General features: G+C 50.3%; 4 protein-coding genes across 5 annotated transcripts; 2 read left to right on the plus strand and 2 right to left on the minus strand.

Moving 5' to 3' along the window:
- Nucleotides 1–4,573: 4,573 nt before the first annotated feature.
- On the minus strand, nt 4,574–6,332 carry LOC115401409 (caltractin-like). Its single transcript, XM_030109579.1, has 5 exons — nt 6,261–6,332; nt 5,875–6,030; nt 5,547–5,675; nt 4,952–5,089; nt 4,574–4,749 (listed from the first exon to the last, which is right to left on the minus strand). The coding sequence occupies exons 1-5, from the start codon at nt 6,261–6,263 to the stop codon at nt 4,660–4,662; spliced, it is 516 nt and encodes a 171-aa protein (XP_029965439.1). The 5' UTR covers nt 6,264–6,332; the 3' UTR covers nt 4,574–4,659.
- Nucleotides 6,333–6,472: 140 nt separating this feature from the next.
- Nucleotides 6,473–9,005, plus strand: LOC115401392 (Bardet-Biedl syndrome 12 protein homolog). The gene is made up of 2 exons (XM_030109544.1): nt 6,473–6,540; nt 7,130–9,005. Exon 2 carries the CDS (start codon nt 7,139–7,141, stop codon nt 8,954–8,956), a length of 1,818 nt encoding a protein of 605 aa, XP_029965404.1. The 5' UTR covers nt 6,473–6,540; nt 7,130–7,138; the 3' UTR covers nt 8,957–9,005.
- Nucleotides 9,006–10,486: 1,481 nt separating this feature from the next.
- On the plus strand, nt 10,487–19,838 carry LOC115401417 (fibroblast growth factor 2-like). Its single transcript, XM_030109589.1, has 3 exons — nt 10,487–10,974; nt 15,198–15,301; nt 18,623–19,838. The coding sequence occupies exons 1-3, from the start codon at nt 10,797–10,799 to the stop codon at nt 18,806–18,808; spliced, it is 468 nt and encodes a 155-aa protein (XP_029965449.1). The 5' UTR covers nt 10,487–10,796; the 3' UTR covers nt 18,809–19,838.
- Nucleotides 18,329–25,429, minus strand: LOC115401398 (nucleoside diphosphate-linked moiety X motif 6-like). Of its 2 annotated transcripts, XM_030109556.1 has the most exons (6): nt 25,355–25,429; nt 24,350–24,630; nt 23,593–23,796; nt 21,905–21,960; nt 20,530–20,584; nt 18,329–20,205 (listed from the first exon to the last, which is right to left on the minus strand). In XM_030109556.1, exons 1-6 carry the CDS (start codon nt 25,408–25,410, stop codon nt 19,832–19,834), a joined length of 1,026 nt encoding a protein of 341 aa, XP_029965416.1. In that variant the 5' UTR covers nt 25,411–25,429; the 3' UTR covers nt 18,329–19,831. The 2 variants fall into 2 exon arrangements, with proteins under 2 accessions (XP_029965416.1, XP_029965426.1); XM_030109566.1 differs by lacking the exon at nt 25,355–25,429 and having other exon boundaries at nt 24,350–24,686.
- Between the last annotated feature and the right edge of the window lie 279 nt (nt 25,430–25,708).

Raw genomic sequence — 25,708 nt, forward strand, 5'->3', positions numbered from 1 at the left:
CCTTCCCTCGTGCTCATCACTCTCTCATCTCTCTGTTCATCTGCCGGCAGCGGAGAGGAAGTGAGAGTGGGGCCGAGGGAGAGAAAACCCCGGTCGTCTGAGTGTCGCTGCGTCAGCGTAAAGGAACAGGTGGGTGGGGGCTCGGGCCGCCGTCTGCGGTGCATCACGCTGCAGCACAGCAGCAGCAGGGGAAACACTGTGTTCCCAGGTACAATCACAACTCTCAAGACTTTCCCTCACTGACCTGCTCACTGTGTGAGAACCACAGATCACCTGGTCATTAGGACTTCAGTGGTAAATGTTACTGTCCAGTTGATTTCATGGCCTCATAATCCATTCATAAGTCAAACAGTAGTTTACTTGGAGTTTACTGAGGCTGTTTGAAAAACTTCTACCAAGAAGTGGATTTTTTTTCTCTGGATGGGATCTGGAAAGGACAACTTTTAGTGTCTCATCCCCCCCCCCCCCCCCCCCACACACACACACACACACACACACACTGCTCTTCATGTGAGGTTTTTTTCATTACATTTTATTTATTTTTTCACAATAGTAACGCAACATTACTTTTTCCTTTATTTACAATCATAACACTGAAAATGAATCATGTAGAAAAAAACTGTAATTCAGTATAGCACAGCTGCACTGAATAAAATAATGAAAATAAAATACATTTATCCACTCCAGGTATCAAAGGACATGCAGAGATGGTGTAAATGTACATAGAAGCAGAGCAAGGCTTTAAAGTCACAGGATTACTGTATTACCAGAGGTATCAGAGGATTCCATGGTGTACTGAAGACAGGTTTTGAAAGTCTTCGGGAGTTCGTGGTCTGCTCCATCTGCTAGATATTCCATACTTTCTGAATCCACATATAATTCAGAGGATCTGGATTTAATACGGCTGTTCTAGGTTTTTTTTTTTTTTTACTTCAGTTTGGGACGTAACGATGTGGCTCAGGAAAGGGGATGAGTTTAGGAACAAAGACATCAGAACACACACAAAACAGCCTGTGCGCAGCCTCGACTGAATCTGACTGTGCTTCAGGTGCGCTAAGACAGGTAAAAATAAAACGTCTATCCATCCTTCAGGCTCCTGCAGGACATGGCTGTCTTAACTCAAACAGCTCTTCGCAGCTGTGTAAACATGTGGACTGTGAGCTGAAGCTCTGAGTTACAGATGTGAGTAATCTATACTTTCATAATAACCACTCGAATAGCGTGTATGATAGTAAATAATGAGCGAGTGAACTATTTTCCAAGTGAACCAATATTAACATGGAATGAAAATAAGAACGCTCATGGGAAGAAAAACCGCTTGTGAAACTAAAGTCACTCATCATCATCTATTGTTGACCTGGAAATACTCAGCTTTCCACCTCCGATGCTGGGGGGGAAGCGCTTCACATGGCCCATGGCCTTCTGGGGGTCTGTGAACTCCTTGTCCCATATCATTTGGTACGTGATTCAGAACCAGGCTGGGTAGAGTGGTAAAAACCTGAACGGTCCACCTTGGTGGAAACACGGCGGGACTCTCTGCGCTCTTCATGCCGCGTTCCCCCTCCGCACGCCGTTCAACACAGCATCGGCTGTCCTGTTTGGACCCTCAACGCCTCCTTCCCGCCGCAGGCGAGCTTACTGTCACTGCAGCTGTCGTGACGACTAACTGGGTCAGGAGGACGATCGCGCCGGCAGCCGGATTGTGAAACGCAGCGCACAGAGGCTGCAGAGAGCACGAAACACCGTCTGCCTCATGAATCCTCCACAACCTGGAGGAGTTTCCTCCTGCTCAGCTGTCAGACTCTCTGGATGCTGACTGTGGTTAGTCTTTACATTCACACTGCGGCCGATCAGCGTCCGATCAGGACCCGGCCGCCGGCCAGCGGCGTGGACACATGTCACACTCCGTGTTTCTGCTCCAGCCGTCTGGACGGAGCTCTGCTGTCCTGCCAGCCTCTCACGGCTCGATGGTTTTTACAAAGCCAAGCTCTGAATCTGTCCCACCGCTTCAGACTCTCTTTGTTTACTTCATGTTGTTGTGTTTTCGACTTCCTCCTCCCACCCGCAGTAGTATGATTTCCACCGCTGTGGTCTTCCTTTTGTCAACATTTGTGCATTTCCAGGTTGAGTGACGAGTGGGCGGCAGAAACACAACAGCGCTGCGCTGTGGAGGAAGTGATCGCGGCGGACGGGGTGATTCTCAGGAAGAGACCGAAGCTGACAGGCTCGATATTACCGTAAGCGTGCAGGAAGAGAAAGTGGGGGTGGGGGTGGAGGAGTGGGTGGGGGATGACCGCCTTCGGTCCCGTTCGCTGGTATCACAGGAGGGCGCCACCCCGCCGCCGCCTGTGCTTCATGAAGCGCCCGTCTTCAGGACTTCACTCTAAAGTAGGGGGAGGTGTTGGCGGAGCAGGTCAGGGGTCTTCTTCTGGAGTTTCCTCTCGTGATCCCGTCTGGAAGCTCCAGCACATCATGGTTCTCCCCCCGGCCGAACATCTTCCTTCTTTTCAGTGTTTTGTTGACAGAACCGTTGGCTCCCACTCACTGACGTGAGAATGTAGCATCCAGACTGTGAATCAATGTGTCGCAGGTTCCAGATCCTCTTCTTCAGCATCTTCAGTTTTTTACTGAAAAGCCTCAGATTCCATCAGTAACAGCTGCAGATCTATGAGCACAGAGCAACTGAAGCGTCAGTCTGCTCCTGTTCCTCTTCACAGGTGTGTTCAGGTGGCGATTTATTTACCCAGAATGCCCTGCCGAACGTCTGAGTATCTTGCAGGACTCGGATCCAGAGCAGGAGTGGAGAGTTGGTAGAACGGCGCTCCCGGCTGCCTTCCATCAGTCCCCAGGTTCCAGCATCTCAGCCGATCGGTTCAGAAACGGGCAGCCGGAACACGAGCGACCCTCAAGCTGAAGCGTTTTAAAAACACAAAGGAGACGTGAGAAAGCGGGACGAACTCAGACGCTGAATGAGCCAGACGTACCGCGGCAGCCGGTCTGCGCTCCCTCTCGGCACGCTGATGGTTAACACTTCGCCCGCGGGGCTCATTGACACGCCGGTGACCTTTACAGGGTTAATAAAGTGCTTGTTTGTGTGTGCGTGCGGGGCCGGCGTTTCAGCGCTGGCGTCGCTGGAAAAGAGAAAGCGGCGGCGGAGCAGTGGGAGTTGAACCGCAGCGGCAGGGGAATCACACGCCGCCCGGCCGACGACGACACACTCTCAACTGGAGAGTTTCGATCAGCAGCAGCAGCTTTCCAAAACACTCCTCCACACCGAGCGGCTGATCGCATCGATCGCTGGGAGAGCTCCAGCCAATAACACGCTGTGATCAGAATGAAGTGTTGATCTTCACATGCAGTGTTTGGATTTTCTCCAAAGGTTTCAACTCAACACTAACATGAGTCACATGGAGCCGGGACCTTTACCCGACTTCAGACACGACCAGATGATTACCTTTGGTTGTTTTAAGTTGGCGTTTCTTTCAGGAAATGGTTAATTCGGTTGATTCAGTCTGTCCACACATCGTCACCTTAACTTTAACCGGGAGACAGAACCAGGAAAACTGCCCTCAGTTCAGCGTGGCCTTTTCATTTATTGATTTCAAACACACGAAAGAAAGAGAACAAATAAAAAGACATTTAAGTGAATGAAACAAATGCCAAAAATCACATTACTCTAAATTATACATGAAATAAAAGTAAGAAAGAAAAGCTTGTTCCCTGCACCTCCTGAAGCTCCTGATCACTTTGGACTCATCATGATCCCTCCTTCACCCTATCAATGTGTGATATTCTTAAAATCCAGGAGGTCCAGAATCACTTCCTGTTGGCTGAGAGGTTAGAACTCTTCACTGATCCGACACGCCGGCAGCTCGCGGTGTCTCTGCTGAGCAGGCTGAACTGCACAGTCTACCCGAGGACGATCAGATGGACGTGTGACTCTGCAGCAGCGGTCTGATGTTCGGTCTGGAGAACATCTCTTAACCTAAGTTCTGCCGTATCTAATGTTTTGGCTGGCAGAGGGTTTGAAACCAGCCGACTCTGCCCATTGCTCTTGAGCACGGCATGGAAGTCATTCACCCTGAAGAAATATCAGCTCATCCAGGCTGAAAGCAAGCGGAGCTTCAGTGGAGACAGACTCATCTGTTGATTTGACGTCTGAGGAGGATCTGATTGTTCCAGTCGATATCGATCATGTTTCCTCAGCTTGTTTTCTTCAGTGAGGACAGAAGATGCTTCATACTTTCCACCTGATCTCGTCTCACCGTCAGATTATCAACTTTCACAAGCGGCGGCGAGCATCCTGAAAATACCGGAGAGCCGTCTGATGCTTCGGAAAAACACGTCACGACGATATCCTGTTTATTTTCACCAGTTTCTGCACTCTGGAGCGCCTCTCCTGCAGAAGTGAGAGTGACTTTGACTGTTCGTCATCCTGCTCAAACACAGGTGAGTCAGCGGCGACTCGTCTGACTCACTCCAGTCAGCGGCGACTCGTCTGACTCTCACTGCCTGCTGGACGATCCTCCAGCTGGTTTCACCCCCAGCAGACAGAAAACACCACACAGTCAACTACCAGGAAAAACTATTTATTCAAAAATCAGTGCAAAACCCGAGCGACAGAACGTGTATATACAGGGAGGCCATGCCTTAGGACCGTCAGTAAAGGTTGGTCTTCTTCATGATCCTCAGGAACTCCTGCTCGTTGACTTCTCCGTCCCCGTCTCGGTCCGCCTCCTGGATCATCTCCTTCAGAAGCAGAGAGGAAGAGACCCGATCAGACTGTCGGCGTGAGGACAGACTCAAAACTCAGAATGTGGTTTAACTGCTTTTCTTCATCAAACTGCTTCCGAAGAAAACATCTGGAAGTGAAGCCGACGCTGCGGCACCGCCACGCCTGAGACGTGTGTGTTTGTGGAACGGAGAAAACAGGTGGTGCCGCAGTGAATACCTCCAGCTCTTCATCCGTCAGGTTCTCGCCCAGCTCCTTGGCGACTCTCTTCAGGTTCTTGAAGGAGATTTTTCCCGTGCAGTCGTCATCGAACAGCCGGAAAGCCTTCAGGATTTCTTCTTTGGAGTCCTTTTCACTCTGTTGAGACGATTTTCACGGCCGTCAATCATCTGCTTGCTCCAAAACAGACTGAACACTTCGGTCTTTAACAGTCTCTTTAAGGGCCCATCGTCTTCACAGACTCACACATAAAATACTACTCAAAAACACAGATGTCAACAGGCTAGGATCTGGATAGGCTGCGATTTTTAGAAGAAGGAAACAATTATTCCATAAATTCATTCAGAATGAGAAACATCACAGGTTAGTTTTACTGCATATGTCAAGAAGTTGAGCAACTAAAAGCTAATTAATATAACTTTATTTGTAATTTAACAATCAGATAGGAGAAGATTGATATTTATGGTTTAAGTTGTGAGAAATTGATCACTTTAACATTTCAGTGTTGGACTGAAACAGACTGTTCTCTCATTAAACAGCAACACGTTAACCTAGTTCAGCTCCTCCACTGGACTAGTTACTGACGTTCACTCACCATTTTCTGAGTCATGATACTGAGGAAGTCGTCGAAGTCAATCGTTCCAGAGTTTTCTTTGTCCAGGTCTGAAATCATCTTCTTGATTTCTTCTTTCTTTGGTTCAAACCCCAGAGCTCTCATGGCCACCTGTGGCAGGACGGGGCGGTCAGCGGGTTATCTTCAACCAGGTTAAAGCAGGGTTCAGGGTTAACTGGTTATCTTGAAGCAGGGTTCAGGGTTAACTGGTTATCTTGAAGCAGGGTTCAGGGTTAACTAGTTAATTTAAAGCAGGGTTAACAGGGTTAAAGACTGATGATCCTGGTTAACCAGACTAAACCAGTCCCACCTTTAACTCCTTCACGTCGATGGCTCCTCTTCCATCTGTGTCAAACAGGTCAAAAGCTTCTTTAACTTCTTGCTTCTGCTCCTCGGTCAGCTCTATTTTGACGCTGGCCTTTTTCCTTTGGCTCGTAGAAGCTGCTGCTTTCCTGTAACTTGACGCCTGAAATAAAGATCAACACTTTATTCGGTTAAAAGCAGAAACTAACTAACTCCACATGACTTTTGTTTGTTAGCACGGCTGTTAGCATCAAGCTAATCGAACTATCTGCTGCTCAGCGGTTCTCCGAGAGAAGCGGGTTTTCAGACTAATGTCAGCGGATACAACGACAGATACTTCAACTTTAACTCGGCGTGCAGGTTGTAAAATAGTTAAGTTAAATACTTTCTCACCATTTCCAAAGTTAGATGTCAACAAAGCAGACGGTCCCTTCGTTCCTGTCAACAGACAAGCAGCCAATCAGGATTACAGATGTACAGAGAAACCAAGCAGCAGCCAATCACAGCACTGGGTGGGCGGGACATAATGGTCTCCGCCAATCATCTGAACGGTTTGTTGTCGCTAGGCGACCAGGCGTCTTCACGCATGCGCAGTGCGGATCGTGTGAGCAGTAGGGAGAGCTGGATAAAGAAGCGTCTTTTCCCCAAAACATCTTTAAACGTCTTCATGAAGGTAAATCAAAGCAAAGCGTTTCCGGGCTCAGAACGTTCACGCTGAGTGAGTTTGTTCCGCTCTCATGTTGTTTCAGCCTGACGTCTTCAGAAGTGTCTTTTCAGACTGCTAGCTTAGCTGTTAGCACAGCAGTTCAGTGAAACTCTGTGAAGTTCATTGCTGTCTTCTTCCATCAGATAGCTTCAGTTTCCTGAGCTTTGTTTCTATTTACTCTGAATACAGTCTGACCCTTTCTCTAATGTGATTGTATTGTTGATGTTAAGTGAGTCAGAAAGTATGAAGTCTGCTTATTACTGTGACACCCACACTCACTACAGCTCAGGCTCACAGTGCATTATTAGGGGATATATGTATTTCTTTGTGGGTGTCTAGAATCCTTTTCCATTAGGGATAGATTGCACAAGTATAAATCTGTACCATTAATTAATTGCGATCATTGCATCCTCATTCATATTGATAAAATATGCAGTGCAGTTGGCAGAATTTTGTGCAAATAATGGATCCATTATCATTCGTTACATGTAAATATAAAACGAATTTTAGGTCTTCAAACTGAACCCAGCCTTATTTCTTGTCTTTCTCTGTTCAGGTACCTTGAATGATGCTGGAAAGCACAGTTTTGAACAACAGACAGCATGTTGGCCTGCAGCAGCTGTCAGCACTGGCAGAGCTCTCCCGGTCCTCGCTGGGTCCCTGCAAGAGCTTCAAGTTCGTCCAGGATGACTCGACCGGGGAGTCGGCTCTTGTGTGTTCCTGTTATCGGATCCTGGAAACCCTGGAGCTCAGCTGCCCGGCGGCCCAGCTGGTCTGTGAGACTCTCCAAGCCCACCAGAAGGTCTTCCACTCCGGCTCGGGATGCCTGCTGTTTCTGATGGGAGCGTGGAGTCGCGCCGCTCTGCGCTGCCTGCAGGACGGGATTCCAGTCACACACATCGTCTCCACCATGTCTGAGGGGATGGACGTGTGCACAGACGTCTGCAGGAGCAGCACAGTTTCCATAGAGGCTGTTTGTCAGGTTTCCTCTGGAGCAGCTGAGGATTCAGGACTGGCTCCACAGGCTGACGGGACCGCCCTGGACATGAGAGCACGAAGGAAAGTGAAGCTCAGCAGACATTTCAGTGAAACTAACTCTGGAAGCGTCTCCAGAGTAACACAAGCTGTCGAGCCGAGGCTTCCGGAGCTCGGCCTCGTTGCTCAGGGCTTGAGCCACGGCTGCGGCGACTCGATGAGACTCGCCCTTCAAGCCGTCCAGATGCAGTCAGAGGCTAAACGGGCAGACGTGAGCCGCCCGGGGTTTGACGTGACTAAATTCTTGACGTGTCTCCTTCCTGGCGTGCCGGAGGAGCACGCCTGTGTGGTTGGCGGCTGCGTCGTTCTTCTGCCCGCTGGGGGAGCTCTGATCGCTCAGCGTCTGAAGGGGAAAACCCTGCAGGTTGCTGTCGTCACCGGGGATTTGTCACATGACTTCCGCCACCTTGGCTTTAATGGACCGACTGGAATCCAGCGTGTGACGAATCGTCTGTCCAGTTCGGGCAGAGAGGACGACTGGGTGGAGAGAGTCGGCGCTCTGCTGCTGAACCTGGGAGTGGACCTGATTCTGATCGGTGGGTCTGCCTGTGAGAAAATGGTTGATCTGTGTTGGAGACACCAGATTCTTGTGGTGGAAAAGGTGAGGGCTGCCATCTTGAGGACGTTTGCTAGCTTAACTGGAGCTGTTGCGGTGACGTACGCCACGCAGCTCAGCAGACGCTGCCTGGGCTCCGGGGTGAAGGTCTGGATCTGGAGAGACCTGAGCGGCCACCAGAGGAAGCCTGCAGCAGCTGTGAACATCTGCCCCGGCGGCGGCGGCGGCGGCCTGGTGACGGTGGTGCTGACCAGCAGCGTGCACGGCAAGCTGCCCAGCCTGGAGGAGCGCTTCTGGGCCTGTGCTTACAGGTTACACTACGCTCTGCAGGACAGAGCCCTGCTGCCCGGGGCGGGCCGGACAGAAATGCTCTGCATTCACCGCCTGCTGAAGCTCGGGGCGGAGGCTCGGGGCGGGGCGGGGAACTGGTACAGAGCGGCGGTGTTCCAGCTCATGGCAGACGGCCTGATAGACTACTTTACCACTGTCATGGTTAACACAGGGAGATGTTCTGCAGTCCACGCCCGGACTTTAGTGAACCAGCAGCTCCAGAACCGTGACCAGCAGACCGACTCGGCTCCAAACTTCCCCCAGCTTCTTCTGGAGGGTGAACGACAGGAAGGGATAAGACCCGAGGAGCCGCCGGCCGGGGAGGTCTACGATAATCTGAGTGTGAAGCTGGAAGTGTGGAGGAAGGCGTTAGACGTTGTTTTCCTGATCTTACAGACCGATACAGAGATCCTCACAGGTGGAGGCCAGCACTCCGACAGCACGGACAGCCTGCTGCTATGAGCCTCCAGCAGCAGCAGCAGCTCCAGGGACAGGATGGGACTGGATGGAACTGGACCGAACGCTTTAGAAGTGCAGGTTCTCACCTGGCTTCTTCAGCTCGTAAAACTATGAACAAACAGTTTTTTTGTTACTAGCTCATTATCAATAAAGCTATTTAACAATGAAACCTGTTTTCAGTCCATTCAGAAACACCACTGACATGTTTCCTGTTTCCCTCCACATGAGGGCGCCACATGCCACAGAAATGAGCAACACTGTTTTCTACTGAGAGGAATTCCTCATTTCAGCCTGAACCCAAAACGGATCAATAACTTTGCATTGACTTGGGGGGGGGGGTGTTCTCCCACAGGACATGACAGCTGAATGGTGCAGGGATGTGAGGGTGTTGGATTGGTTGTGTGATGGAGGGGAGGGGAGGGTCCTGGGGGGTTTTGATGCCATGGATCTTGGGGTATGGGGCTGGAAGCCTGGGTCGGTTCTCCTGGGTCTGGTCATGGCCCTCTGCCTGGGCGACCGGTGGGCGGCAGATTCGGCGCCTGCTGGTCTTGTCCCCTGAGGTCCGGGTCCCGTGGCTGCCGGGGGTCTTGGCTAGGGTCTTCCTCTGCCGTCTTCTGGATCGGTGCGTGGACGTCTGCCTGGGCGAGGGGCTGGGATCTAAGCTCTGGGATGGCCGCTGGCTTTCTGGGCCCTGAGGGCCTCTCTGGCCTGCTTCTGGTCTTCTCAGGGGTCAGAGGTCATGATCAGGCTGCTCTTTCAATCACTCCTCATATTCTGCATGTGGACTCGGTCACCTTGTTGTCTTGTGGTGGGTTAGACTAATGATGAACCAGTTCGTGAGGTCTGTAACCAGCAGGTGTGTCGGGTTCATGATCTCTGAGTCCACTGAGAGAAACTGCAGCAGAACAAACGGCAGTGAGTCTTGAACGACGCTGATCTTCAGCTTGAACGGTGTCGGTGTCTTCAACACGCGAGACCGTCGGTCTCCTGTTACGTCCACTGAGGGCGCCGTGACTCGTCCTAAAAATAGCTCTGTGAAATAAAAGGTGAGGAAGGTTTGACGGAGCAGCCAGAGCCGAGCGGCGAGGGAAAGGTGGAGCTCCACTCCAGCTGGAGCACCCTGTGTTTTCTCTCTCTCTTTCTGTCCTCCTCCATGAGTGTGTGTGAAGCCTGGTGTGTGTCCTGCGGTGACGGCTCACCTGTCCAGGTGAACCCGTGTGTTTCCCCTGTGACGGGGTGTGTGTTGAACCGAGCAGATCCTCGTGCTCTGCATGGAGACTGGCTCCCGGTCACGTCGCTCCAGCCTCGGTCCCTCCCAGCCGGCTGCTCTGATCCGCAGACCGAGCTGAGGTCATGTGGACGGAGCTTTTCCTCCGACTCTGCTTCTGTTCACAGCTGCTGCTCCTTAGCGGAGGCTCTGGGCAGCTGCAGGGCCCCGTCCCCAGCCCTCCTCCTGCTGGGCTGGTTCATTAAGTCACCGAGCATTAGTGGGCGTGAGCAAGTCTGCTTCTAGGGCGCATGCGAGCTGAGGCCCAGAAGGGAAAGCCTTCCTCGCAGATCTAAGCCAGCTGCCCTGCTCCAAACACTCCAGTGCAAGACGGGAGGGAGAGACGGAGGGAACCTGCATGCATCCCCCCCACCGAGCGGCCGCCAGCCCCACAGACAGCGGCCCGCCGCCCGCCCGCCACGGGCTTCATCCGCCAGTAGCCGGGAGTCCCAGAGCCTGAAGGGAAGGGGGGGGCGAGCAGACACACTGACATCTGAGGTGAAGCAGAGTCCGGGGGGAGGCGGAGGCCTCGCCGGGGCTCCGAGGAGGCCGCCAGGAAGAGGCACGGAGCGGGAGATGGCTACAGGAGGAATCACAACACTGCCCTCCACACCTGAAGACGGGGCCAGCGGAGGGTTCCCCCCCGGAACCTTCAAGGACCCCAAGAGACTGTACTGTAAGAACGGGGGCTTCTTCCTGAGGATCAGGGCCGACGGGGGAGTGGACGGCATCCGGGAGAAGACCGACCCCCACAGTGAGTACTCCCCACTTCCAGCCCCAGACAATGCTGCTTTATGCTCCTCCAGGGCCAACAGGAGCCGCGAAACGTGTGGAGGGGCGAAGTGAGTTTTCCAGCTGACATTTTTTTCTCTCCATTAAGATGAAGGCCTCACTGTGCTGTTAGTTCACTGCTGGGAGGCCGAGTCCCTGCACCTCGGCGTCTCTCATCTCTCCCATTCCCTCTCATCAGACAGCCTCTGTAAATAAAAGACCATCTCCACATGAATGATCTGTTGAAGAGTTGGTTGTGACCTCCACAGGTTGAATCATATGTCAAAATTATTCTGAGGTTGTTTTAGGGGATTATTTCTTTTTAATCTGTGTTCCAGATGTGGAACTACAGACTAACATGACGAGCTTCTGGTCTGAACGTTCATCTGAACCGGCAGTCAAGGTTTCTCTGGACACTGAGATTTCTCAGTGGTCGTCAATCATCAAACGAACGTACGGCAGAAAACTGGGCATGCGGCCATTCCTGCGCTAGGATCAGTATTTATCAACATGGACGTAGCGTACGGTGCGATCTGGTCTCACCACAGCTCTGACATCGTGTAGTTTCAGACTCAGTGTGGATTCGAGGTGCAGCAGCAAAACCTGGTGCAGCGTGAAAATAATTATTGTCATGAAGTACAAGCAGCACATATTAAGCACAGATTCAGTAAAAGTATAAAACAGAAGAGAATGCCCTCACAGAATATCTAAGAAAATTTCCCCTTGTAGGATTAATAAAACATTTTCAATGTTCAATAACCCCGCTGGTAAACTGAACCACGGGGGAGTAGCTTAGTTCTAACAGTGAACACAGAAGAGTCGCTGTAGCTCTGCTGCTTCAGACGCTCAGAGGCAGGGTTCTCTGTTTGATCCAGCGAGGGAACGCTGCTGTTCACCGCCTAAAAGGTGTGTGACAGTATTTTGGTCTGTGCAGTTTTACACAATATTGCATTGGCCGATGGAGTGACTTTTGATGTGCTGGACCCATGAGAAGACCTGAAGAACCAGGGACCCAGCAGAGCCTCCACTGGGGTCTGGACGGTGGGACTGTCGCCACTCTGGCAGGAGACCCGGCCGCAGTGCTGCTGGTGTCTGGTTCCAAGATATCATTAAAGGAAACAATAAAAATCTGACCTGTGTAACACATGCCAGCCTCATTGTTTATAATGATCAGTACTATCAGGGTGAAATTAACAGGTCTATAATTTGTTCAAACCTGAGTCGGTGTGCGATCGTCCACGGTGACTCTGTTCACTGGCGAGTTTTTCTGGCTCCTTTAATTCCAGTTTTTAGACTTCCAAAGAACTCATCCTCATTTACTTCCCTCCACCCTCCTCCTTATTTACCTCCACATCAGACTGAGGGAATCAATTTCAAGGTTGCAAAAGTTTCTTTTTTTTCAAGGTTTCTCCTCTACGTTTGACCTCAGTGGGCGGGGCTTCTGAACCATGGATATTTCAGGGCTTGACATGTTAAAGCTCAGGTCGACGATCTTGGAAAACTAGCATGTAGCACGAATGTAGCATCTCCCAAGGCTCCGCCCAGCTCCCACCCCATTGGAGGAGCTCCCGTTGGCAGCGAACGCACTGGACACGGAAGCACCGCGCGCGCACGCGGGAGCGCCACTCGCACAGAGTTTGTGATCGCCTCCAATGTTATTAACCTTTCTGACTGTCCGCACACAACGCGCATAGGAGCGCAGCGCGCCTGCTCCGCTTCCTTCTATTTTTCACGCGAGCCGCGAGCGGCAAGAGCGCCTTGGCAACGCGCGCGCGCGCACTGAACCAGGGCCAGTGCACGCCATTGAAATGTACGCGCAGGGGGCTGGTAGAACGGCGAAGGACAACATCGTCTACCCTAGCTTTAATGACGATCAAATTTAGCTGCTGTCTTTATCCAGACTCGTTCATTCATACGCTGAAATACTCGTACGGCAAGATAAGCGCTCAGATTTGCACATGATTCTACGCAAGAATCATAAATGAGGGGTAAGGAGTTCTCAGGTCTGGAGACCCTGACTCAACCACCGGTGTCATGAGGGAGCCTGAAAACGAAGCGTTTGAAGAGAAAACACTCTGAAGTGTGTTGCTCAATCCCTAGCGTGACATTTCATACAAACTTCTGATGGAACCAGCTGGAGGAGCCAGAGGCTATTTTTAGAATAATTCAATCACTTCCATTCACCGGGATGAGTGAGTGAGGATTCACCTTGTTAATGATGTCAGCTCATGTTACTCTACATTAAGAAAAAATTAAAGTCTTCTGGAAGTAAGAGAAACAGAATCCTCCACCAGGAAGTAGTCAGGAGGAGAAATCAGTGTTATTATGACCTGGACTGTTACATGAATGGACTGTTCAGACTGAGCCCAACCTGCCAGGAGGAACAGGACATGTAACTGAAACAGAGCAGCAGGTTCCACAGTACTGTGCTTCATGTTCTTCAGGATGCACTTCCAGGTTTCACAGCGGAGATCAGCTCTCTTTTATTTTGAAAGGCTGTGGGACCAAATCGCAGCTTGTAAAGACTGAACACACTCAGATCAGCAGGCTGAGATCTAAACTACAGACAGATGTCCTGATGCAGATTCAGATCTGCCTCCACCTTCTGCAGCTGCAGGAGCCGTGTCGTGCCTCCAGCCAGAGAAAGAGCCCGGTGGAGACAGCAGCTTCTGTGCTGTTGGTTATCGCAGTAATTTGTGTTTTTAAAGAACATACTTTCTCTGAAGTTAAGAAAAACAAGAAAACGCTGTGGATTTCAGTTTATGGCATCTCTCGCTTCCATTCCCTCCAAACTGTTTGACTTGTGAATTCAGTTTGGATAAACAGTGTGTTCCACCACACGGTCCCAGGGCTTCAGCTTCCCCCCTCCTGCTCTCCGGATGACGCAGGCCAGATGTGAGATCTACTGCTCACCTGTCCAGATGTACGCAGGCTGAGCCGGATGTGGACAGAACACTTCAGTCTGTTGTTCTCCCAACAACATAATCAAGTGATGGATTGTTTCCTCCCTGAGCTTTAATGAGGTTCTGGATCATTTGTGGCTTCTTACATCTGTACTGTGGGTCAGATCTTTCTGCTGGGTGGCAGGTCTGGTCCAGGGGTGGAGGTTTGGTCCAGGGGTGGAGGTTTGGTCCGTAGGTGGAAGTAAAGAGGTGGAGGCTTGGTCCAGAGGTAGAGGAGGTTTGGTTCAGGGGTGGAGCTTTGGCTCAGAGGTAGAGATTTAATCCAGGGGTGGAGCTGTGGTCCAAAAGTGAAAGTTTGGTCCATGGATGGAATTTTGGTCCAAAGGAGGAGGTTTGGACCAGAGGTGGAGCTTCGGTTCAGGGATGGATGAGAAGCTCTTGATGTTGTTGGAGGAGCGTCAGGTTCACCCCAGAACCAGGTTTCACTGTGCTGGTCCTCATTTGCTGGTCCTGGTTGAGAGTGACTTTGCGGCTTCAAACTTCAGCTAATCCAGTGTTTTTCAACCACTGTGGTGGAACTCTGGTGAGAAATGATCCAAGTTCACTTCCTGAGGAGGTTGAAACAAGCTTCCCCCCCCTCCAGCATCCTCAGAACCTTCTGGACCTTCTCTAGAGGACTGGTGGAGAGCGTCCTGACAGACTGCATCTCCACCCGGTGCTCCAGCTGCAGTGTGTCAGACAGGAAACCTCAACAGAGGGCAGTCACGGGGCTGAGAAGGTCACTGGAGCGTCCCTCCCTCTGTCCAAGAACTGTTCCAGGAACAGGGACGGAGCGTTGTCAGGAACTCCTCACTTCCTCTCCGTAAACTCTTTGAACTGCTGCCATCAGTCAGATGCTTCTGGAGCGTCAGATTCAGAACCAGCAGGCTGCTAAACAGCTTCATCCTACAAGCTGTTCGAATGATGATTGTCCCTTTAATACAGAGTTTCCCAATCACCCGGATACACAGTTTCATTTTCTAACATTATGGCCTGGTGCTGTGCTGGTGACTGTTTCAATGAAAAACATGAAACCTGCTTCAGAAGGTTGAAAAACCCTGAGCTAACCTTTCCTTCTAAGTTTTTCTAGTGTTCTTTGAGGCTCCTCAAGGTGAAGCTGAACTTTATTTAACAGAAATGCGAAAATGTCTTAAACTGAAACTCCAGATTCTCCCTCCTCTTTCCCTTCATTTCTCACCTTCACTCCAGACGTGAGGATCTGACACCAGCCTTTCTCTCCCTCCTCTTTCTGCCCTTCATCCAGTCAAGCTTCAGCTGCAGGCGACCTCTGTGGGCGAGGTGGTCATCAAGGGCATCAGCGCCAACCGGTATCTGGCCATGAACCGAGACGGACGGCTGTTTGGAGCGGTGAGCCTCTCGGCAGCCACATGAACACCTTCTGTCTCCTCTCACGCTCACTCTCATTCAGCTTTATTCTGTGGCTGTGGGATTATTGATCTGAGTAGAGTAGGTCACTCTCATTTCTCCTGATCTCAATTGATTGAAACTATTGCAGGAAGAAAATAAAATCCCCTGGCTGTTGGGAGACTTCAAAAGAGTAACTCTAAAATACTCCTCAGGAGAAAAACATCACTTACTGAAATCTGTTACTTAAAAGAATACTCCGAAGATTTTGGACCCACGCCCTATCCCTATCATTTACAAAGTGAGATAAACTCATAAATACCTTTTTTGTGTCCGTTTATCCAGCCGCTGGCTCCCAGCTGTTAGCATCGTAGTTAGCTTAGCTCAACTGCATGAGGTGAAGAGGAGACAGAGCTGGACTGACGAAAGTGGACAAAATCCTCCTTCCAGTGGTCCAGGGGATGGCGTATTAGCACGTGAAGTAAATCCGAATGGTTATAAAACATTTTAAAAGACGTGTTATCTTTTCAATCCGTTGAAATAACGTGTTGATACACACAGATCTGCACGAGCATAGTGCTCCGCGGAAGGATATACCGGCGCACAGCGGCTGAGTCTATGCTTCTACTGCTGTGCGCCTGGTATATCCTTCCGCGGAGCACTGCGCATGCGCAGGTCTGTGTGTCAAAACATTATTTTAATGGATTAAAAAGAAAACACGTCTTTTAAAATGTTTTATAACCATTCCGATTTACTTCACGTGCTAATACGTCGTCCCCTGGACCACTGGAAGGAGTATTTTGTTCACTTTCGTCAGTCCAGCTCTGTCTCCTCTTCACCTCCCGCAGTTGAGCTAAGCTAACTACGATGCTAACAGCTGGGAGCCAGCGGCTGGACGAACGGACACAAAAAAGGTATTTATGAGCTTAACTCTCTTTGTAAATGATAGGGATAGGGCGTGGGTCCAAAATCTTCGGAGTATTCCTTTACTTAAGGATAATCTGTTTGAAGGAGGACTCAATGTAAATATGAGCCATTACGGCTGATCAATAAATGATTCATAAACAAAAATAAACTGGCTCAGGTGAAGTCTGCAGAGCTCAGAGGGACAAAACAACTCATTTCAGAATCCGTCTGGTCTGATTCTTTACTGTAATGTGAAAAGTGAAGTGAGGAATCTCCTCCAGCTGCTGCTCCTGAACAACATCAGACCTTCTAATCATCACTTACCTCAAACCAAACGTTCTCCGTCAATGGGAAGAGGAAACCAACACACACAGACTCATTTTAACATGAAAGCAGCTTTCCCAGCTCCACGGTCTCAGTTCAGGAACAGCTGCTCTCAGACTGAAAATATATCCACCGTCTGATGTGGACTTTAAACAGCCACTAAGTATTTCAACTTCAACACCAAAGACACACATCGATCTGCCTTTAACATCTTCAGTCATGTATTCAACCTCAGTCCAGACTCAATGGAATCAAAGATCTTTACAGTTGTTTCTAAATCATATGTGACATGAAAATATGGTTCTATGTCATCCTGACTAACCGCCAGAAGGTGGTACTGAAAACACGAAATGTTCCCTTTGCGCATGAGCAGTTCAAGTATGTACGTATACCAACAATGTCACTTGTGGCTCCTGGGTCACCCTAGGAAGGTAATAAGTTCCAATGTCAACCCCAAGTTCGGTTCCTCTTTTCTTCTTACGTTCAGTTCACAAACAGCTGAGCACAGCTTGAAGATTACAGGACTAGCCTGTACGGCTTCATACTGCGTCTTGCCTTGCGACCATGTTGGTCAGAGCAGCGAAGTTCGCACTCGAAAGGCTGCGACAGCAGTTACCCCCTTATTCACCTTCTTCTAAGGATGGGTTTCTGCCACTGTGTCATCTCCTCTGGTCGAGGGAGTCACTCCTAATCTCCCGGCAGACGGTAAGGTTGTTGAATCTGTTCTCTTGATTGAGTGTTGGGGGGCAGCGACCTCGCTCTCCTACCCTGAGAATCACTCAGGCGCTGGGGCATACTAGCGTACGGTACGGTGGCGTTGCTCCCGTTGTACTGATAGCCCGGTAGCCAAGTGGCAGCCGGGCTGTTCGGCTCTTGGATAGCGAGCCAGATCTACCTCTGTCAGAAGGCTACGTCCACGCGCTCCCCTCCCCCAGCTTGTTGACGTGCCAACCGCGGCTGGTAGCGAGACGGCCGGTACTAGCTTAGCTGCTGCAATGGAGGCACTGTTCGCGCGTCTCTTACTTGGCTTATCGGAACGAGCCGGGTGTTATCTTGGCCACTGAGGGTGGAGGCGCTGTTTGGACATTCTCTTCTGGCTTATTGGTGCGTAGTTCGGCTGGTTAGTGACGCGACTGGTGTTAGCTTTCGCCACCGCCGGTGGAAGTGCCGTTCATTCGCTTTTCTCCTGGCTGTTTGGTACCGAGCCCGACATTTTGGTAACACGGCTTGCGTTAGCACGAGTTCCTAGTAAAGACTGTGTTTTCATTCTTCCCCCAATTTATTGAGATCAGCTGTGTGGCTGTTAGCCGCACGGTTGGTGTTGGTGTTAGCTTTCGCTGTTGTTGATAAATCAGAACCAGAATCTGGATAATTTTTATTGACCTTGTACAGTTGCCCATACAAGGAATTTGATGCGGTGGAGAAACACCAAGGCAGCCATCTGCAGCACTTTATAAAACAACATGGTTGCAAGGCTACGAGCAACGCAGTATGAGCCGTATAGGCGAGTCCTGTAATCTTCAAGCTGTACTCAGCTGTATACAAACTGCACGCAAGAAGAACAGAGGAACCGATCCTGAGGTTGGCACTGGAACTTTTTACCTTCCTAGGATCACACAGGGGTCACCAAGTCACATCGCTGGTAAACATACTCGAACTGCGCATGCGTGAAGAGGACATTAATTGCGTTCAGCACTACTTTCTGGTGGTCAGTAGGGATGAAATAGAACATTTACATTTAACTTTCAGTTTACAGGTAACTGATGGTGATTTAAAAAAACCCAATCACACAGTCCAGAATCAGGTGTAATGATTTATTTATGCTCACACTTAAAATCTCATAATAAATCACACATTCATCAATATAGTCAAATTAAAATGAACCCAAAATGAATTCAAGCAGAAAGCAATAAAAACCGTTTTCATGAGGTGAAATGTTGTTTTCACAGTTTGTGGTGAAATTTCAGTTACATGATGTTCAGTATCAGTTTGTTCAAGTTCAGGTTCAGGATCCGTTTGTTCGAGTTCAGTTCAGGATCAGGTTCTTCAGGAACTGAACCGTGGACCTCTTCTCCGTGTGTCTGTTCCCTCCAGAGACGAGCCACAGACGAGTGTCACTTCTTAGAGCGACTGGAGAGCAACAACTACAACACGTACCGGTCCAGGAAGTACCCCAACATGTACGTGGCCCTGAAGCGGACCGGGCAGTACAAGTCTGGAAACAAGACCGGACCGGGTCAGAAGGCCATCCTCTTCCTCCCCATGTCTGCCAAAAGCTAAAGCCCCAGAGACGGAGACCAAAACCAGGAGGGAAACCCAGAACCAGAAGCTGCTGCCCCAGACCACCAAACCAGAACCTGAACCTGATTCCCCAGACCAGCAAAGTAGAACCCAGAACTGCAGTGTGTTGCCTCAGAGCTCTAAACCTGAACCCAGCCCCAGAATGAGACCCTGATTCCCCAGACCACCAAACTACAGCCCCTGTCCCAGTCCCAGAACCTGGTTCTCCAGAGCTCTAAACCAGAACCCAGCCCCAGAACCAGAACCCTGTCCGAGAACTCTAAACCTGGATGTTGGGAGAGAAACTCTTCTACGGCTTGTGTTGTTACAGTGTTTGAACCAGAAGCCTTCTGCTCGGACCTGAACCGGGTCTCGGAGTGTCCAGTACCGTCCACAGGTTGAACACAGTGTGAGGAGACAATCCTGACCCAGCAGAAGACCGTGATCCTCCTCAGACGAGAGAAACCAGGAGGATAGAGGAACCATCCCATCGAACAGGAAACCTCGGCTTCAAGTCGACTTCACATCTTCACAGCAAAACAGTAAAACCAGCGAGCAGTTAAAAACCAGCTGAGACTCTGCAACACCTCATCTCTCCTGCTGAATGCAACCTACACACACACACACACACACACACACACGGAAAGCAACAGTCAGCCATGCAAAAGGGAGAATAAATTTGAAGATAATTCTTGTTACTTATGAAGTCGGTAGAAGGGAAAGTGAAGAGTTTGACTAGTTTTCCTCTCGTGGAGGTGAACCGGTCTCAATCCTTCCTCCCTTCACAGAATCAGAGTTTCAGCGGGAACCCAAACCCAGAAGTGTTTTGAGATCGTTGAGCTGAATGTTCACACTGACCAGTCCTTTTAATGAATGAGATGAGTACTAAAGAATCGTCCTCCAGATGCTGAGAATCCTCAGCGTCCTGAGAGCAGAACTGGAAGACCTGCAGGACGTTGTTCCATTCACCGCAGTGACCAGTCATCTGAACGAGGAGAAGGCGGGTGGAGGTGACGGAGCAGCTCAGTGCTGGGGGAGGGGTCTGTGGTACAGCTGGTAGAACATCCCGGAGTAGACGGCGGGCAGCTGCTCCATGGTCAGGTCCACGTGCTGGAATCCGACCCGCAGGCCGTGCAGCAGCAGGCGGGCGACGCGGCTGGTGATGGGGGTGGTATGGTGGGTTGCGGCCAGCTCGCTCAGCGGCAGCCACTCGCAGCGCTCGCACTCCTCCCTGCAGAAGTGGATGTCGAAGGAGAGCGGGCTCAGCCGGCAGATGAGGTACATGTCCGACATGCCGAAGGCGCCGGGGTGCTGGTGCTGCTGCCGCACGCTGAGCAGCGACCGGAACTCCGAGCGGACGCCCGTCTCCTCCAGCACCTCCCGGACCGCCGTCACGCCTGCGAGCACACACACAAACACACACACACATACACACGCGGTCATCCCTCTCTTCACCTGGACCTCACAGCTGCACACCAAACATGTTCTGACGTGAATCCAAACATTACTGAAGTTTCTCTGGACTTGAGAACAAACACCTGACGCTGCTTTTTGAAGGGTTGAGGCGTGTAAATAGTTTGAAAGCTGCTTTAAACCTGCTCAAGGTGAACTATATTATATATAAATTCATATGTATGTATAGTGTGTAGTTTAAATGCAAGATCACCTTTAGCCGGGATAAAAACACAGTGAGAGGATTTACACCTGCTGTTTTCACTCACCGATGTTTTCTCCAGGGTCGGACAATCCACCCGGAAACTTCCAGGCGTTCTTGGTCTGAAACACAGAGATCCAGCATGTTAGTGAAGCGGTTTCAGACAGGGCCAGTCCTCTGGACAGGAAGAGTCCCGCCATGGACAGGATTGGACATATTTAACTAGTTTGTGCTGCTGGAGACATTCTGACTTGTTTCTTCATAGTTGCTGAAAATGTCCTTCACTCTGCCTGTATGAATCTTGTTGCACTGCAGCGTTTATTTTCAACAGATTCTTATATTTTTGAAGCTGGAAATAAAGAGGTTGTGTGTTAAGTGTTGTTCTGGTGTTTTTTACAGATTAAATATCTTTTTAAGGCTGAGACACTGAGGATATCACAGCAGCTCAATCCAAACAGCATCCTGACAGAGGAATCTAACACCCTGACTGAAGCACAGAGCCAGAAGCACACGATGATAAACTTCTCCTGCAGCGATTCTAACCCTCTGCTCTTCATGAGCTCTCTGACGCACAACAGAACTCGCTGAGCCATGAAACATGCCTCCATCCGGGTGGACGATGGACAATATGGACGCGCCACAGCGCTGCCCAAATACAACCTCCAGTGTCCTGGTGAAACATAAAACTGTTTCCCGGTGGAGAGACAGAGACATCTCTGCATCTAACTCAACTGCAAAACAGCTGGGAAAAGAGGTGTGATTATTGAAACGGCTAGCTCATGATGGTGAGTTTAAACCAGGACAATGTGGCTCTACGTTCACACCGGGGAGGAAAAGGGACAACAGACACATGACAGATGCAAGATGATTAATAAATGTGAAAAGAGAAGTTTTCAGGAACTTAAGGACATACATAATTGAACAAACCAAGACCTGTTTAAGTCTTCACAGACACCAGACTGCGATGAAGGCATTATAGAGCTAAGAGAACCAAATACATCCTATAATGAAGATATCTGTGTTGGTCCACACGTTATACAAATGTCTTTTGGAGCCAGAACAAGAGCCAACTCTGTGTGAGAGCGAGAGCTGGCTGATGAAATCCCAGAAGAAGAGTCTGGAATGTGGGAAGCTCACCAAACTGCAACACAATCACAAAAGATACACGTCACAACACCCAAAATCAACAGCCGGGCTGGAGACTGTCACCACATGGACTCAGGACAAACGCTCGTGTTCTGGACTCGCTCTGGGACGCTGTTCACTCCCTGATCTGTGTTACCTGGAAGAAAGGGCTGAAGATCCTCCTACTGGCCCAAAGAACCGGCTTAAGACTGAAACACCAACATGGCTGGATATCGTAGAAGGGCTTCAATTGTGAATGTGTAATTTACAGTAAGCTTGCAGGCTACTTGAAAAATATAAATTACACACACACTCACCTTGTTTTTATCTTGAACAACCAGAACTTTTCCACTGGACTCATCGACAACAGCTCCTGGGGGGAGGAGGAAGGAGAGCTCCGTTACCATCAGTGGGTGGGGGTAGGGGTGGGGGTGGGGGTAGGGGTGGGGGGTGGGGGGTGGAGGGGTGTGGGGGCTCTGTCCGGGAAACTAAACTCAGTCATCATCGCTGTGTGACTGTAGTAAATAAATAGACTCCTGAGGACAAAGGTCAACTCTGAGCCACGCTGCAAATATGAATTCTCTTCACGAACTCCACAAACTAATTTCAAGACATTTTATCCATGGGATCCATGACACTGAAAACATGTATGTATACATAATGGGTTTGTGTATATGGGAAAGTATATATATATATATATATATGTATATTGTCTTCAATGTATATAATTTTCTGCTTAAATTCTATACATAATTTTAGTTTATACAGTGGCAACACCGGAACTTCCCAGTTTGGGATTAATGAAGTAACTCCACTTTGCTCTGTAGGACACGATGGAGATGAACACTTTCAAAAAACACATTTAAATAAAGAAAAACAGATTAAGACATAAAGATGGAGGCTCTGTTCCTCCTGATGGAGGCTCTGTTCCTCCTGATGGAGGCTCTGTTCCTCCTGATGGAGGCTCTGTTCCTCCTGATGGAGGCTCTGTTCCTCCTGATGGAGGCTTTGTTCCTCCTGATGGAGGCTCTGTTAGGGGCTCTGTTCCTCCTGATGGAGGCTCTGTTCCTCCTGATGGAGGCTCTGTTAGGGGCTCTGTTCCTCCTGATGGAGGCTCTGTTCCTCCTGATGGAGGCTCTGTTCCTCCTGATGGAGGCTTTGTTCCTCCTGATGGAGGCTCTGTTCCTCCTGATGGAGGCTCTGTTCCTCCTGGTGGAGGCTCTGTTAGGGGCTCTGTTCCTCCTGATGGAGGCTCTGTTCCTCCTGGTGGAGGCTCTGTTAGGGGCTCTGTTCCTCCTGGTGGAGGCTCTGTTAGGGGCTCTGTTCCTCCTGATGGAGGCTCTGTTCCTCCTGGTGGAGGCTCTGTTAGGGGCTCTGTTCCTCCTGGTGGAGGCTCTGTTAGGGGCTCTGTTCCTCCTGATGGAGGCTGTTAGGGGCTCTGTTCCTCCTGATGGAGGCTCTGGTTCTGTTCGGGAGCCCAGAGGCTGTGGACATGTTCTGACATGCTTCCCTGAGCTGTAGAGACTCAGTGGAGACGACAGTGGAGACACTCTGCCCTCTGCAGGAAGCTGCTCTCACTCACAGAGACCGTCCTCCAGAGTCCGGAATCACTGATAATCTGGATCACGTGGTTCATCTGAAGTGAAGAAACACTTTCCTCCTTCTCCTCAAGCTTGTTTCATCCACTTTCACAGCACTGGAGACACGAAAATAGCCGTAAAAACCCTTCAGGTTGAAGGGTTGACCTGGAACACCAGGATCCTGGTTTTGTTCATTTTGTTTCATCCGGTTTGTTCTGATTGATCTGCAGCCTGTCTGCTCTGCTCCACACGTCCTGGTCGCTTCCTCAGGCACTGATGACTCCTTCAGTGGTGCCAGCTGTGTGTGTGTGTGTGTGTGTGTGTGTGTGTGTGTGTGTGGGTGTGTGACATCCACCCATCTCCTCCACCCTGGTGTAGCAGACGCTGAGCCGTCCCGTCTGTCGGTCCTGGAATCGAACCCCTACCTGCCACTCCCACTTGGTGCGTGGCGAAGCCGGGCAGCCGGCTCTCCCCCCGCCCGAGCCACAGCGACAGCACGGCGTGGTCGTGCTTGGCGTGGTGGAAGGCGAAGCCGTGAGCGGCGGCGGCGGCCGCACAGCGACTCAGAGCGATGGGGACCCGAAGCCACACCGCCACCTTCCCTTCTGCCTTCCACTGAGCCAGGGAGTCTGCAGAGGACACAGGACAGGACAACACCGTCACTCAGAAACAGGGACAGACTGGACGTGACAGGCACAAGTCAACACCGTCGCACAGCAATCCCAGGACCAGGTCTGCATTCATTATCTGGTCTGGGGCCTTTGTGGAGTTTGCACCTTCTCCCTGTGTCCATGTGAGGTTCCTCCATCTGTCTCCTGTGGTCTCTGACTGTCCATGAGACTCATCAACCAACCTTTAAGACAGCCAGAGTCCTCTGGGAAAACATGCAAACTCTACATAGAGGGTCCCATGAGCCCAGACTCGAACCAGGGACTGCTGAGAGGTGACAGTGTTACCCACTACACACTGGGCTGCTGACACTGTCCAGCTGTGGGGTTTATGTAACTCTGTCCAACACTGAATGAATGAATTAGATCTCATTTCTGCTGCAGATGTTCCTGCAGCTGGATCCGCTGTGAGGGATCTGACTGCTGCTATGTTGTTGTTGTTGTTGTTGTTGTTGTTGTTGTTGTTGTTGTTGTTGTTGCTGTTGTTGCTGCTGCTGTCAGCAGGACTCCTCACCTCTCAGGATGTCGCTGAACGCTCCTTCGCTGATGTCCGCGGACAGTCCGCTCTCCTCCAGGTTCACGGTCACCCCGCCGAACCGGTCCGTCCGACCCGCCAGGACCCCGCAGCCCTCCGCCTGCAGCTGACAGCGGCTGGCGGAGCGGGAGAAGCCCCGGGAGGAGCCCCCGGTCCCGGTACACGGTCCTGTCACCGAGCAGAAGCCCCGGGAGGAGCCCCGGGTCCCGGTACACGCTGCTCTCACCGCCGGTAACAGTCTGCACACAAAGGCTGCCATCCTGAGGAGACAGGAGCGATCAGCCACGGCTTCCAGCAGGAGGACACGTCCAGGACAGTCACTACACGTTCAGGACTGTTATATAAAGCACCGTCCTGGAAGTTGTGTAAATACCGTAATGACCACAAGAGAAGCACAACAGAAAACTTGGAGCGTGAATGATAGATAGATAGATAGACAGATAGATAGATAGATAGATAGATAGAGGATGTTTGAATCCCACAGGTGACACCACTCTGTGTTCCTCCCTGACTTTGACCCTTGACCCCCATCAGCTCCCAGGCTGGACTCTATGCACAACTCAACCACTTCCTGAACTTCAGGAGGCTCCTTGTTTCCTCTCTTTCATGATAGGACGAGCTGATTAATGCAGGTGTGTCTGACCATCACTGTTGTGGTTACAGAGGTCAGGGACACCTGGATTAATCAGCTCATCCTATCATGAAAGACAGGAAACAAGGAGCCTCCTGAAGTTCAGGAAGTGGTGAAGTTTTGCATAGAGTCCATAGGATCAATGAATGTTGAAAAAGGAATCCCCGACAGTGAAATTAATAACGTTTTCTTTCTTTCTAAGGACAGCTGAGGACAGGTACACCTGGACAGGTGAAGACAGCTGAGGACAGGCACACCTGGACGGGTGGGGAACTGGACAGATGTCCTGTCAATCACAGTACAAACCACTCACACTCACATTCACCTAAGGTCATTTAATGTCACCACTTAACCTTGAAACATGTTTTTGGACTGTGGGAGGAAACCCACACATGCACGGGGAGAACATGCAAATAGGAAGGCTCCCAGGCAGGGCTCTCAATGTGGTTCTGGAGGTCCACTGTCCTGCAGGGTTTATGCCCTCGTGTCCCCTCAGCACTCCTCCTTCTGGTGTCGGATAGTCAACCATGAACAAACGAGTGAACAGCATCAGGAGGCAACTGGAAAAGACCTAAAGCATGATAATGGATGAGCAATCAGCAGCTTCTTCCTAATAATAATAATAATAATAATAATAATAATAATAATAATAATAATAATAATGCTTTTATGTTTTGTTTTCTTTCGAGTGACTGCTATTCGTTGTT

The sequence above is a fragment of the Salarias fasciatus genome, chromosome 2 (genome assembly GCF_902148845.1).
Source record: "Salarias fasciatus chromosome 2, fSalaFa1.1, whole genome shotgun sequence".
Taxonomy (NCBI): domain Eukaryota; kingdom Metazoa; phylum Chordata; class Actinopteri; order Blenniiformes; family Blenniidae; genus Salarias; species Salarias fasciatus.

Coding starts and splice junctions, on each gene's coding strand:
- LOC115401409 (XM_030109579.1), bottom strand. Junction 5,090..5,546: donor GTATCATGACTCAGAAAATG/GTGAGTGAACGT, acceptor TCGTCTCAACAG/AGTGAAAAGGACTCCAAAGA. Junction 4,750..4,951: donor TGACGGATGAAGAGCTGGAG/GTATTCACTGCG, acceptor CTGCTTCTGAAG/GAGATGATCCAGGAGGCGGA.
- LOC115401392 (XM_030109544.1), top strand. CDS start 7,139: ATGATGCTGGAAAGCACAGTTTTGAACAACAGACAGCATGTTGGCCTG.
- LOC115401417 (XM_030109589.1), top strand. CDS start 10,797: ATGGCTACAGGAGGAATCACAACACTGCCCTCCACACCTGAAGACGGG. Junction 10,975..15,197: donor GGAGAAGACCGACCCCCACA/GTGAGTACTCCC, acceptor CCCTTCATCCAG/TCAAGCTTCAGCTGCAGGCG. Junction 15,302..18,622: donor ACGGACGGCTGTTTGGAGCG/GTGAGCCTCTCG, acceptor TGTTCCCTCCAG/AGACGAGCCACAGACGAGTG.
- LOC115401398 (XM_030109556.1), bottom strand. CDS start 25,410: ATGTTCTCCCCGTGCATGTGTGGGTTTCCTCCCACAGTCCAAAAACAT. Junction 21,961..23,592: donor GCACCAAGTGGGAGTGGCAG/GTAGGGGTTCGA, acceptor TCCTCCCCCCAG/GAGCTGTTGTCGATGAGTCC. Junction 20,585..21,904: donor TTGTTCAAGATAAAAACAAG/GTGAGTGTGTGT, acceptor TCTGTGTTTCAG/ACCAAGAACGCCTGGAAGTT.